The 14,747-nt window shown below is 41.4% G+C and overlaps 1 protein-coding gene across 3 annotated transcripts; it reads right to left on the bottom strand.

Moving 5' to 3' along the window:
• Positions 1-1,132: 1,132 nt before the first annotated feature.
• On the bottom strand, positions 1,133-9,575 carry LOC108925577 (TRPM8 channel-associated factor homolog). Of its 3 annotated transcripts, none has more exons than XM_018737626.2 (8): positions 9,448-9,575; positions 7,032-7,659; positions 5,953-6,935; positions 5,770-5,864; positions 4,198-4,411; positions 2,489-2,728; positions 1,721-2,058; positions 1,133-1,549 (listed from the first exon to the last, which is right to left on the bottom strand). In XM_018737626.2, the coding sequence occupies exons 2-8, from the start codon at positions 7,640-7,642 to the stop codon at positions 1,307-1,309; spliced, it is 2,724 nt and encodes a 907-aa protein (XP_018593142.2). In that variant the 5' UTR covers positions 7,643-7,659; positions 9,448-9,575; the 3' UTR covers positions 1,133-1,306. The 3 variants fall into 3 exon arrangements, with proteins under 3 accessions (XP_018593142.2, XP_018593141.2, XP_018593140.2); XM_018737625.2 differs by having other exon boundaries at positions 9,405-9,575; XM_018737624.2 differs by having other exon boundaries at positions 7,032-7,662; positions 9,405-9,575.
• Between the last annotated feature and the right edge of the window lie 5,172 nt (positions 9,576-14,747).

Raw genomic sequence — 14,747 nt, forward strand, 5'->3', positions numbered from 1 at the left:
ATCTAGTGGATTCAAATACCACTGCTATGCTGATGATACCCAGCTCTTCCTCTCCTTTCCACTTGGAGCATTTACACGTGTATCGCTGTCTGCCTGTCGGACATCTCTGCATGGATGTCTGATCACCACCTACAACTCAATTTCTCCAGAACAGAGATCCTACACCTCCCAGCTGGCCTGTCTTCTTGTCATGGGCTCTCGATCAAACTGGACAACTCATTCATTTTGCCTACGTCCTCAGCTAAGAGTCTGGGAGTGATGAATGACTCAAGTCTATCTTTCTCTCAGCAAATCAAAGCCACAACCCAGACCTGTAGATATATCTTGCATAATAGCCGCAGGATCCGTCCTTACTTCACAACAGACTCTGTGCAACTACTTGTCCAGGCCTTGGTGACATCCCGTCTGGACTACAGCAACTCTGTCTTGTCTGGCCTTTCTGCTACTGCCATCAAACCTCTACAGCTGATACAGAATGATTCTGCCCAAGTTGTGTTTGACTTGCCGAAGCATTCCCATGTATCTCCTCTACTCGTATCTCTGCAGTGGCTTCCAATAGCTGCCCAGATCAAATTTAAGACGCTGGATATGTCCTACAAATGCATCAATAGAACTGCTCCCGGCTATCTACAACACTTGACCATCCGCTACACCCCAAACAGACTGCTAAGATCTTCCACATCTGCCTTCTTGGTGGTCCCGTGCACAAAAGGTAAAGCATGGAGGTTCTCGATTCTGACTCCGTTGTGGTGGAATGACCTCTCTCTCTCACTCAGAACTGCTGAATCTTTGTCCACATTTAAAAAGGGTCTTAAAACTTACCTCTTCCAGACTCACTTTGTCCATTATCTCTTAAGTTCATGTAAGGTATAAATGTTCATGCACTATAACTTTAAGATCATGCCTGGATCAATCCTTTACGCAGCTACTCCTGTAATGTAACGTAAATGTTTACATGTATCTCAAAAAAAATTACTAAGCATGCTGATCAGGAATCATTAATATTCTGATAAAGTTTTATGCAGCTACTCGTGTGACGAACATTGGTGCATATGGTGAAAGAAACTAAGAATCACATGTCTGCAACTATGTCTCTTTCGTCTAATGTTATGCACAAATTATATTTTATATGAGATATACCTCCCTTTGGAGAAAAGTGTCTGCTAAATGAATAAATGTAAAAATTTATAATATTCCAAATAATGTCAGTTTTAAGAACTTAATATCTTATGTAAGGTTTCATGTGATATCTATAAAGAGGTGTGTATGGCACAATAAGATCAACCCGCTGATTTTTTGCAAACCCTCAAATATAATTCTTCATGGGGTTCTTGTCCCAGGTTGGAAGAGATGAGAGCTTCATAGCCAGCCTGTCCTCAATGGGCCAGCCCCAGGTCTTAAAGAACGGTATGAGGTTCATCTTCACCTCCTGAGAGAACTTCTCTGCCCAGAGATTCATCTTCTCTTCTTTTGTCATCACACGGTGGGGAATTGACTTATATTCAGTGAACAACTGGATGAAGGGTTTCCATCCAAAGCCTTCTTGCAACTGAAAAAATAGAACACAAGAAGAGATCTTCATTCTGAGGTTGTCATTATAACACACACAAGTATAATATTTTCTGTTACAACTGTTGTTACTGATTTGTGTGGTGTAACCAGCAAAGGTCTGCTGAAAAAAGTGACACTTTGTAAGAAAATATAAAATATATATACCTACCTGCAAGTAAGTTTCCAGACATGTCCAGACAGACCAGTTTTCAAGTTTTGCTCCGCCATTAATGTAGGCTTTGATTCTTTCTTCTCTCATTTCTGGCTTTAGATCTCCATGTGCTTTCTCTCGTGGGATGTGTAGCACCGTCTCATGGATGTAGACAGACCACAGATTACATGTGGCCTCCCCGGTGTGTGGGGGGAACTCCCACATCTCTTTCTGCTGGTTGTGCCCCAGCTCATGGGTGGGACCCCAGACACCTGCTGATTTCATGTAGTCAACTTGGATAAGTTCTTTCACACTTTTCAACTGAGCCATAATAGGGTAACCTGAATGCATCCATCCTGATGAGAAAAACAATGAAGTGAAGTTATTTTCTGTCTATTTTCATAGCGACTCGGGCAGGGTCTCCTCATGTTAGCCCCATAAATTCATTGATTACACAATTTTAATGATTCTCAAAAATAAAAATCAAAACCATGTTTAGGCAAACTAATGGACAGAAGATAAGCAGTATACTACAGGTGTTAACCATATGCTAAATTTATTTTAGTTGAGAAATATCCTGCCTGTAGGAAAGGAAAAAGGAAGGACAAATATAGCAGCCAAAAAATTTGCAAATTAAGTTCCTAGGTAGGATATAGCTGAACACTATGAAGTTATTTCAACACAAAGTATGCAATTGCATATTTTCCAGTAATTGTTGTATGACAGTTGTTGTATGACAACAATAGTACCGATTTAGCAAGATTTAAACCTGCAAATCATGCTTGCCTGCAGATATCTGGATGTCTGTGACAATGCGCTCCGGCCGTAGGAAGGGGGATGGGCAGCCAGCCAACTTGGCCACAGCCTTCATGATGTGGTTCCAGAGAGTCAGTAATGGTGTTGGGTCATCCAGGTGTCGCACATCTTTTGAGGGCACTGTCACAATGATGCTGTCAGCCTCCAGCTCTGCCCAGGGACCAGGGTGATGCCGCCCAGTAGATTGCCACTCTGAAACACTGGTCACACCTACAGGAGCAGTGGACAGTAAAACCATGAAAATTCCGTTAACAGAATATAAAGCAAAAACTTTTCATATTATACGTCAGTAAACTAATCTAGAGACCATAAAAAACGTTCAGCTATGACATTCAGTGTGATTATTTGTAAAATGTGCAGTTAGTATAATGTACAGGGGTGTGAACAGGGCTGGATTAGGGTACAGGCAAACTTGCCACCTGCCCATTGTCCAGAGAATGGTACAAATGTTGACATAGACTAGTTTTAATACGTTGTAATACGCCGCAGCCGGGAAGGGGGGTGGAGTCAGGGGTGAGCCAGCCACAGCTGGGACTAATTACAGCCTCTATTTCTTCCACGGAACCGCCAGTGAGAGAGAGAGAGAAATGGAAGAGCAGTAGAGAGAGAGCGATCCGAGACAGCCATGACCACAACCCCGATCCCGACCATGACCCCAATCCCAATCCCGGCCACGACCTTGAGCCCGGCCACGACCCCGCACTCGTCCTCGAGCCCGTGGACGGCGGGGCCAATCTCAAAGCATCCCCACGACCTACCCGTTCCCGGTTCCCCATTTCCTCCCCTTGTCTCCTCCTCAGCACTTCCCTAAATAAACGTCGCCAATAGGTGAGCATCTTACCTGTTCAGCTTCGTCTGTTGCATACGTATAAGCTATATTTACTACATTTCGAAATATATAGAAAAATTATATAACAATTATCTTAGTGTCATTCTGTAATGATCAGGATCAAAAATAGGCTACTCAAGTCATGAAGTGTCACTTGTAACACAAAAATACATTCCATGTCTATAAAATACAAGCATATCCCACCCATTCACTTTTCTAAAATGTGTGTCAGACAATTCCAATTGAACTGCTGTAGCTACTTGTAGGTGGTCACATTTAGATGACTCTTTCTGAGGTAGCAAAGGCAAAAAAAAAAAATTGAACACGAAAAATCTGAGAATAATTATAGCTGCTACAGTCAGGCCAATTTGAAAGGGTGTGTAAAAATTTTTTGGGACAATTCATTTTACATGTGATATCCCCACGCTGCCACAACTCCCAGCGCAAGGTAAATAATCTATCCGAGAAAAGGAATTATGTAATAACCAAACAAACATTCACATTACCATTTTCAATTAAAAAGGTTTGAGCTGCTAAAATCAAAAATACATGAATGGATAGACTCAAAGTTTGTGCTTTAATCAACCAAATTTCTGTTCTGGGACAAGGATATGACATGCCTTTAACGAAATCACCAGTATAGAATATAACAGATCATAATAAATGTAAAGAGATGTGCAACTACAACAACAACAATAATTAATTCTTAACAAATAGTACCGAGGGAAAATGCAAACCAAACCAGACTGCACACAGTAAATGGACAATATTGTGATAGCATCTCATTCAAATTGTCTCATTACCCTGAAGGACCACTAAGCTCTCTGAAGATGATGCCATTATTCCTTACCCAGTTTGAAGTAGGGGGCTCTGGCTGCCTCCTCGACGACAATGTCCATGATGCCAAGCTGGCAATCCGCAGGTACAATGATGTACAGGAGACCCCCCCAAAGGGTGGACACTTCCACCCTCTCTGCATTAACAGGAAACCGCTGAGTGACCACCGGAGCCCTCTTCAGCTCATCAAGTTCACTCAGATTGTCAGTGTGACAGCCAATTTGCACCTGTTGTCCGCAGCAAGACAAGAATCATCTAAGTCAGGGGATCAAAGCTACAAAATGCTGCAGTGAGAAAATATACATCACTGTTCCAGTAAAAATGGACACACAGGCAGTCCCTGAGTTACGAACGTCTGACTTACGTACAACCTGTAGTTACAAACCACCCCTTTATTGACTAGAAGTTGATTTTTTTTTGTCACCCTTAAGTAACAATCAAATGAAAACTTCATAATTAAGCCTATTACATTAAAAAATTGAATTACTGTACATACAATAGTTTGTAATAACAAACCAGACGCTACTTGCAAAGCGCATCAAAACATTGTGTGTCTGCAGCGGTTTGTCGGCGCGTGAGCCTGTGGTAGAACAAAGACTGCATTCTTTTCCTGTTAAGCGTCTCATGTGTTACTGTATTTGGCTTTAATTTTTTTATTTTTACCTTCCTAACCATGGCACCAAAGCGTAAATGTGATGCAAGTGACGGTGATGCGTCCAAGAAAAGGGAAATGATCATGGCTGAAACAAAAGTTGAAATAATAAAGCTAAAAGTGAAACGCCAACAAACACTGGAAAAGTGAACATTAAAGTTTCTTTAACATTTTGCATGCGTGCACATGCACATAGACTCACTCTCACTCTCACTCTCTCTCTCTCTCTCTGAGAGAGCACTAGGCTATAAAAACACTCCTCAACCTCTTTCCAGTTGCGGAATCTCACTCCAAACAACCCCCCTCTACGTTCTCAAACCTTGGCTCTTCCAACTTAAGTCCTGTCCCTCATCGTTACCCAGTCCCGTTCCATGTCTCTGTGATAACAGCCGCCTGCCTTGTCCCTCGACTACGATTTTGGATCCTTGCCTCTGTTAGTTCGCCCATCAGCTGACTGACCATTCTCCTGTCCCTGACCATAAGAACACATCTAGTCCTTTAGCTCTTAATAAACGATCCTGCATTTGGGTCCAGTAGTAACATTTATTATCGCTTTCTATGTATCGTTCTGTTATAAATACTGGAGTTAAATTTATTCTTCTTCTTCTTATCGTTATTATTACTATTATCATCATTACATCATTACATTGTATTATTATTATACTGTTATATTAAAGATGTTTTAGTGTATTTGGAAGTGCTTCATTTTTTATGCATAGAAAGGTACACAATATACTATATAGTAAGACAAACATTTGATAAACTAACATTAGATACCCACCATACCTAACCGTTCAGACTTACATCTAAATCCAACTTAAAGACAGACTGAGGACACGGAACTCGTTCGTAATTCAGGGACTGCCTGTGCTAAACTTTGAAGAAGGGTTACACAACTTATTTTAAGGTTCATTTGTGATTAAAGAAGCTTACTTGCAATCCCTTCCCAGTTAAAGCTGAAGGCACACGGACAGTTACAGGTTTCCCTGGATACACGCTGAGGCCAGTACTTCTCCAAGCTTTAGGACCTTTGGGAAAAGGGATTCTGGTAACATCATGGTTAAAAAAAAAACACTGTCTCATCAAAAAGTATGTGCAGGTTAGAAAGTGCCTCACCTTTATTTGTCCCATCAATGGCAACACGAACAGCACTAGCGGTGTTCAGTTTATGAAATAAAACAGGAATGGCTGGAGCTAGTTTTCCAGGATTCAGCCTATACAATGTATTGGCAAAATGCAGCAAAAATTTTTGGACTGGACTTTTCACAGGATGCTCAGGACTGACTTTCAGAACACCAGACTTGATGAAAATGTTAATCAACTCCTGTAATATCATGGTGTACAAAGGGTTTTGACGGGCATCCATTTCTAGAAAGGATGCAATGTTTCTCTTCAGTGAAATTGTTAAAGAGGGTGCAAGTTCACCAAGTGGCTTGTTCATCTTCACATGATCAATGATTTTAGACAGTTCTTTGAGAAAGTGGGGATATTCTGAAACCTGAGCAACACTGGCAGCCTTGTAGACTTTTGCATCAATGGTGTATTTAAGGATGCCAATCCCAAACCTGTTCAGGATTCTGTTCCCTGGGTACCCAGCAATGGGGTCTTGACCATTATTACTGCAGGCCCACCACCAAGCTTGTCCTGCCATGAGCAGTCCTCCACCTTCTGCAACAAAGCAGTGAATTTCCTCTGCTTGATCATCACTGTAAGAGGTACAGCAATAAACACTTGCTCCATTTCCCAGGGCAGATGCTTTAGTGTTAAAATGGTGGGTTGAGAGCATAGTGCACAGATGCTTAATCTTTGGGCTCACATAGATTTCCCCCTTTCTCTCAGCATCCAGCCAGCCCACAGCATTAAGGACAAGCCTTTGCAGTGCAGGTTGGTTAAGATAATCTTCATGGGGAATCACCACCACCCTGCCACCACCATAATGAGCTGCAGCCAGAAAAACTTGGCCTGAATCATTCTGGGCAACTGGGAATGCCAGGGGACCATGGACCAGGAGAGCAGAAGGAACGTTTTGACCACTTAGGTCAAACTCAGTTACTCCATCCAGAAGAATGCTCAGATCTTGTTTAATATCCTTGCCATGCCTGTTTTAGAAAAGACAAAAAGTAGAATGACTTCCATATTTAAAAGTTAATCACATTTAGATGAACGTACACAATTTTGGAGGAAAACATACTCACAAAACAAAAACAGACTGATGTGGGATATCCTTGGGAACTGGAAATGAGCCTTTTTTCCCGTATATTGATGTAAAAAAGATGCCAGCGACTCCAGTGATTTTGTTACCAGGAAAGGACTGCAGAACATCTTCTTTGTGACTGCAGGACCAGTGCCATGCCTGACCTCCAATAAGAAGACCACCACCCCCCTTTACAAACTCAACAAGCTTTGCTGTCTGATGGTCACTGTAGGCATCACAGCAGAAGACACCCACAGAACCATCATATTCGGCCAAAGACTTGATCTTGAATCCTGTTTTAGACAGATGCTCGGCAAGATGAGGCCGCTTGCACACACCAATGCAGTCATCTTGTTTGGGCTTCAGCCACTTGATGGCATTTTGAAGGAACTGGCCAAAATGTGGGTCTTCCATGTAAGTTTCGTGTGCCATCACCACAATACGACCCTTGCCATAGCGGGAAGCAGCAATGAGAACCTGACCTGAAGGACTCACAGCCACAGGTACAGTCATGTCACTGGCCAGCAGCAACTGAGATGGCACAGCAGTTCCGCCAAAGTGGAATTTTTCAACCCCTTGGACAAGAGACGAGTAGATGGCCTGCGCATTCATGTTTTTATTTGTTGCGTCTGCTGGCAAGAGGGCAAGAGTGAACATGTGGTTTTCAGTTCGCAAATTGTTTACTTAGAAAGAGGCACACAGAAAACTCTTAAACAACAGAAGTTATAAAACAGAATTTCACAGAACACCCAAAAAATTAATTACATAATTTTTGCTATAGGTAAATATGTATGAAAATAAAGCCTCATTTAAACAGTCTGCTACAGACAATAGATTGTTTAATTTGTATGGATGGAACTGAATGGCAGCTGCAGGGATTTTTTTATATAGAAAGACAGATATAGATGAAAATGCATGCAAGTGTGCAGAGGTAAGAAAATACAAGTCAGATCTAAACAGCCTCAATTAACCTCTACTTCAGCAGTACAACAAAGCTATTCACATTAAGCTAAGTTCATTTACAGACTTCAAAGCAGGTGAAATACTCCACTACACAATATACAGGAAGTTGTTATTGCAATACACTTTTTCAAACACTTCTAGAACATAAATGTGCACAATGCTCTTCTTTAAAAGGGCAGGAATGAGGGTTTCACCATCACTTCCAAATACAAAGATTTCTACACTAAACTTGAAAGAATGTTTGAAGAATTTACAAAAACTATCCAGAGGTCTGCAGAGCTCTTACTGTGTGGTCTTTGTCCATTAGGTTCATGGAAAGCAAATGATGTAATGTTTCTTTTTTTTAATGACACAAACAAAAGTTTAATGTATTTTTTGCAGACATTGCCAAATAATCTGTGGCTGAACACAACTCTTTACATAATATTCCTCTCAGGAAATGAGTGTTACTCTAGTTCTTCTCAGTCAGGGGTATTTATATAACATGAAAATGTTGCAGTAATTTAATCATTGTTTCCAAACCAAAATTATGCTGTCCAATAAATCTAATGAAAACCACGCCCAACAAATTCAGTCTGTTAACTTTTTGCTGTATGACTAACATCTTAAAAGATAAATTTGCCTAAAAGTCAGCATTCTATGCAGAATAGTAAGTGCCCAAATGTGCTTGTTGTAAATACTGTATAAACCGATGAGCTGCCGTGAATCACATTCAAACTTAAAGGTTTCACAGATTTTCAACACAGCATTATTTAACATTTATAGGCAACATATAACTCCTTCAAGCTGTATTAAAACTTGTGTTCATACAAGCATATGTACCCAGTATTACCCTATTTTTCTGAAAATTATGCACTTACTCATTTTGTGAATAACATTTAATTTGTAGCGCGCTGCTCCCTAGGAGCGGATGGGGTTGAAGAAGGACACAAGGACAGCTTTCATTACGAACGTTATAAGAACATCGGCACACAGCGAGAACGGAGAAGTACTGTAGGGACAGGAATACTAGGAAATAAAGCTCTCGGTCCGAACACTCCTTCCCTCAAGGACCTGCCCAGTCTACTTATCGCCCCTCAGATTTTCCTCCCCTTCACTCGCCACCACACTAACCCTTATTCCCTGTAAGTCCCCTCAGCGGTTGAACACTTAATTCACATTTTACCCACAATTCAACTATTTACAATAAACCCATTTTCCCTCTCAAACATAACACTTAGTGAGTCGCTGCAATTAAATTTTGTTCAATGCAGGCAATATTCTATTGTATTGCAGCTTTTTATTTTTACTTTTTATAAATCGATTCACTTTCATGTGTAGTTTATTATACTCAGATTGCACCTATCATGTACAGCTGAGGTTTTTTTATTTCACAAAAATTCAACGTCTGCAACTTAAGACCCCAACTTACCCAAACCTGAAGGCGCAGTAACAGAGAAAGAAACAGCACTCACAGCTGCAGAGTACAGTTGATGGTCCAAACAGGACGTAAACAGCGGAGAATGCGCTATTTATACGGCAGCTGTCTGCCAGAAGACGTTTTGTCGTGTTTATCGCTGTGTGAGTAACTCGCCTCGGGCAGAATCAGTGTGTTTGCGTGCGGCGAAACCAGCGAGACCCACTCCCACCCCCCACTCCACACACACACACACACACACACACACACACACACACAAGCACGCGAGCCCGTGATCGAGGGAAGTCACATATGATATGAAAATCAGAAACATAGGCAGCTAAAAAACACCGCAGGCGCTACACCACCAAGAGAGCGCGTTCCTCATTCTGAGAAAAACAACAAGCACATACTGCACCAGTTATGAATTTCATCATTTCTTTCCAGCTAAGCAAGAAGGCCGAGGAAGCACCAACCGCGTCACTGTGGTCATTAAATAGATTTCAGAAGAATTAGACCAGTAAGACAATAATATGGTAAACTGCAGTGTATTTCTTAACCACCGCGCCTGAAGTTTCGAAACGTGGTGAAGCAGTTTAAAACAGTCTTGAATTAATCCATTTGATTTGAACCAACTTTTAAACCGTAGTGTTTTTCGAGATAAACCCATGTTCCTCTGAAAAACCCTGAGGCTTTGAGCTTTGTTCATAATTGTTGTGAAATATCATGGTTTTCTGCTTTTTGCTTCCCTGGGCCATTGATTGTATACTACATTAATACAAGATAGAGTCAAGAACTGTCAATAACAGGAGGAAAACCCAAGACTGAATTTGAAACCACTAAAAATAATTGTGTATTTAATATTTGTAATAATTATATATTGAACATGTGTCCATATAAGTCTTACACACACACACTTTCTGAGCCGCTTGTCCCATACAGGTTCGTGGGGAACCGGAGCCTACCTGGCAACACAGGGCGTAAGGCCAAAGAGGGAGGTGACACACCCAGGATGGGACGCCAGTCTGTCACAAGGCACCCCAAGCGGGACTCGAACCCCAGACCCACTGGAGAGCAGGACCCGGTCCAACCCACTACGCCACCGCACCCCCATAAGTCTTACAATATTTATATATTATATGTGCAAAATTATTCTATTAAAATACACTTCCTACGACTATGCCATGTAGATAACAGTTTTCAAAGTTATACCCCAGATTTTTGCATACAAGAAATTGTGCGGCACTTAATACATAACTGCTATTTTCCGATTTTTTTTTCCCCAGATCAGAATGGATTACCTACCAAAGGTGTCTGGCTCCATACAATGTCCAACTCAAGAAACAAAAACCTCTCCATTCATTATTTCCGACAGTTAAAATCTTCATTCGATGAATAAATTCTGAAAACAGTCATGCCAATGATAAAATCAAAAATAAAACAATAAAATCTATAAAACCAACTAATATAAAGACTGCATGACAGGACCTTTAACTAGACACGAAAAAACATACCCCAAGGCTTAAAACCATAAATAATTAAAAGGAACTCCCCCACTCAAGAAGGGTGGTCCCCTGACCTGTTCCCAGGGTGTTACCGTACACCTTACCTACCGTTCTTGGGTGTTTTCGTTTTCACAACACGTCTCCCCTATGGACATTTTAGCAAAACAGGTGAATGACACAAATACATATACACTTAACCAAATATACAAACACAATTAAGAAAATTAATAAACACCCACACACAGTAAACTAACCTATACTACATTAAACTAAACCATAAAATAAAGTAAATACATAATGACAATAAATAAATATATTAATACAAACACGCAACACAGGTAGTAAATGACCATTTAAAAAGTGCTATAAATATAAAAAATGTGCAATTAAATAAAATGTGTTAAATATGAAAATCCTACACCTAACATAAAACACATAACAGACCACAAAACACAACACTTACATTTACCAAAATTAGGGGTTACGATATTTTGGAAGTGTCAAAGGATGTGGGTTACTTACCCAAGGATGGAGGATCTGCCACAAACCTGTGGGGTTACAGCCAAAAGCGATCCTTCCACCTCTCTTTGATTTCTAAGTAACCCCAGTGCGTGACATCCCTTTCCATCCAAACATTAGGTCGGCCCAGATTTTATCATACACACCCTGGATGCCCAAGTCTACCCTTGTCTGGGCCAGCTGGATTCTTGCGTTCCAAAGCATTTGCTTGGTTATGCTGATCACCAGCCACGTCCAGGTGGCTGCTGTCTTATGAACGCCAGGGTTTCATCCCCTCAAGACTTTGTCGTACCTCAAAACCATCTGCGGATCAATCTTCCTGCACAGACGAGTCACTAAATGTCAGACCTCCTGCACCTGTCTGCAGTCCCAAAAGTCGCACCGGAGTCGTGGGCAAAGTGGGTGGCTGGTCAGTTTGTGCCTGTACAGGACCACTTTGACCAGCAACTTGCTTTGCAAACAACGCCAGTTCAAATCTTGCAGATGGTGGTCAAGCTTCTTTGGCCGAATCCTGGCCTTCCTTGAGCCGTAGAAAAACTGAAGTTCCTCTCCTCTCCATGAGGGCCTTATACAAGTTCCTGTGGTCTTACTCCACTTTACAGCATAGCTGTAATGAGTGGGCTTTTTCTCACCTTCGGCCCAATGTTGTACCAGAACTTCACCAACTGGCGCATGTTAAGGGCCAACCAAAGACACACAAAGTACTGGTGGGGATGCTCGACTGGAGCTGCCAGTCAGTTATATAACTGGGAGAGGAAGAGACAATACAGCTTAAGAGGAATGTCAGGCACATCCCTGCCTCTCTTCTCCTTGAGAAGGTACATGACCTCCCTCCTCACATACTCCTAGCTGCACCCCCAGACGAGATCAAAAATATCTTTCGTAAGGCCTCTCTGCATCATGGGGGGCAACACCTATACAAGGTAGAGAAAGGTATGGGGGATGTCCACCTTCAATGCCAGCATTTTTCCTATCAAGGAGAGGGACCTAGTCTTCCACAAACCCATTTTCCCTCTGGATTTTTTTTTATAGCGTTCTTCCAATAGAAATTTGACCCCTGACACCTTGAGAGGACCATCGCATCAGGAAAAACCACTGATCCAAACTGACCAGCGCAAGGGGGACCTTCTGGTCCTCCGCCCAGGTGACCACGTCCCAGACCAGATGCAAATTCTAAAGCGGAGAATGCCCGGGCACTCCGCAAGTCTGATCACAAGGCACCAGGTCGGCCATTACCTTCTTCAGGTACTCGGTCAGGACTTTCTCGTTGATCTTTGTGTCAATGCAAAACATCATGAGGGATCTCCAGTTGGCAAGGTCGGGTTTATTGCCTTTCTTGAAAAACAGGGAGAGTACAACTGTCCTCATGCTCTTAGTAAACATGCCCCTGCCCAGCACCTCTTTAACAATGTGCAAAAAACCTGGCTCCAAGACGTCCCAAAAGGTGCAATAAAATTCCATCAGTAAACCCTTGAGGCCAGGAATCTTGCATCGATTCATCCTACCAAGCACCTCAGACAGCTTGAGCAAAGTGATGGGTCTCTGTAAGCCACCAAGGGCATCCTGCTGGTTCCACAGAGAGGTAAATCTTCTCTTGCGTTTAAAGTCCTTCACCATGTTGAAAAAGTAAGAGGTACAGTTCTCATTCTCCTCTACTTCCTTAACTCTGGCGCCAAACAGAAAGGCTTTGGGCTGCCACTCATGAAGCACCTCAGAATAGCCTCTGTCTCCACAGCCCTATCATAATTGAAGGTCCCGCTCTTGTTGTTATGGCAAGAATAAATCCTATGGAGTTCCTCCTCAAGTGTGCTGATATCCTGAGGTCGCAAAGCGGCACGTCGGATACAATAGTTGATGGTGAGGGTCTTGGCTTTCGCCTTGACTCCCTCCCACCAATCAGTCACCGAGGGGTAAAAATCCACGGAATCCTGCCACAACAAAAAATTGTCATAACACAGGTCTCTATTCTCCTTTCCTTGGAGAACTTCCATATTTATATATTTGGATATATTTTCCAAAAATTCCAAAACTGGAGCTTCTGAAAGTACCAGGACAAAAACATCCATGTACACACTCTCCTGAGTAGAGCTACTGAGAAAGGAGGTAACACTTTGGTTAGAGGTTCCCCTGCTTGCAGACATACCTCCTTTTGGCAAGTCTGTATCGATAATGACCTCATTTCTCAGTTAGTAGAAAAGAAAGAAGAAGTAGGAGAAAAGACCATTAGACTAACCATCTATTTTTGCACAAGAAATTATGCAAAGGTTAGGTATTAACTTAAGTCCGGGTGTAGACTCTATTACAAACTTAATTAAGAGTGAGATTTTCATGGACTTACGCATTAGCCAGCACACATTACACCATGAGGAAACGCATCTGTTGTTCTAAATCCTAAGGTAATGCACAAATCGTATTTTTTTATGAGATGTAAGTCACTTTGGAGAAAAGTGTCTGCTAAATGAATAAATGTAAATGTAAATCCATCAAAGAATGTGTAGAAAGTCTCTAATATCCTTCTCAAACAACAGTTGGGCCTATGGTACAGTTTTATCAGAAGCTGAATAAAACTGATGAGAAAATTCCAGATTCCAAGGTGCATTTCAAGATACCTGTGGAGGACATGAACATATCATAAGGTTGCTGGAGGGACTGTTTAATGATGTCAGCCTCATCTGAAAATAATTATGCTGTTTCTTCAAATTGAGCTAGGAACTGGTATTTTGACTAACAGGATGTTGTATGATATGCCTAGAACATACATACTGGTCAGCTTGACAACAGGAACATGACAGACTGTTTTATACTGTACCTGTAGTTAGATAATTTTGTCGTGTGAACTATATTTTGTGCTGAGCTGTAGTATATAACACACACACATATATATTATAATACACCTTTACATTATATTTATTGATTTAGTTTTTCTCCAAAGCAACATACATCTCAGAGAATAATACAAAAAAGTACATTATATGAACAGGAGGAGAGATTTGGGCAGAGACACATGATTCTTGAGTACAATCTGTCACATACCACCATGTAAACAAGCATTGGCAAATAGGATTAAGAAATATTGCCCACGATCTTTATTATAAAACACCTTTCAGGTTTCATGAGTTTGTTCTTCATAGTACTTTACTCTGATTGGTTTAGCCATATTGTATTGTATTGGATTTTCACGCACCACAGTCTCTAGAGTTTACACAGAATGGTATGGAAAAACAAAACATCCATTGAGTGGCAGTTCTGCAGATGGAAATGCCTCATTGATGAAAGCAATCAGAGAACAATGGCCATACTGGTTTGAGCTGACAGAAAGGCTACGCTAACTCAG

This window comes from Scleropages formosus, chromosome 2 (genome assembly GCF_900964775.1).
Source record: "Scleropages formosus chromosome 2, fSclFor1.1, whole genome shotgun sequence".
Lineage (NCBI taxonomy): Eukaryota > Metazoa > Chordata > Actinopteri > Osteoglossiformes > Osteoglossidae > Scleropages > Scleropages formosus.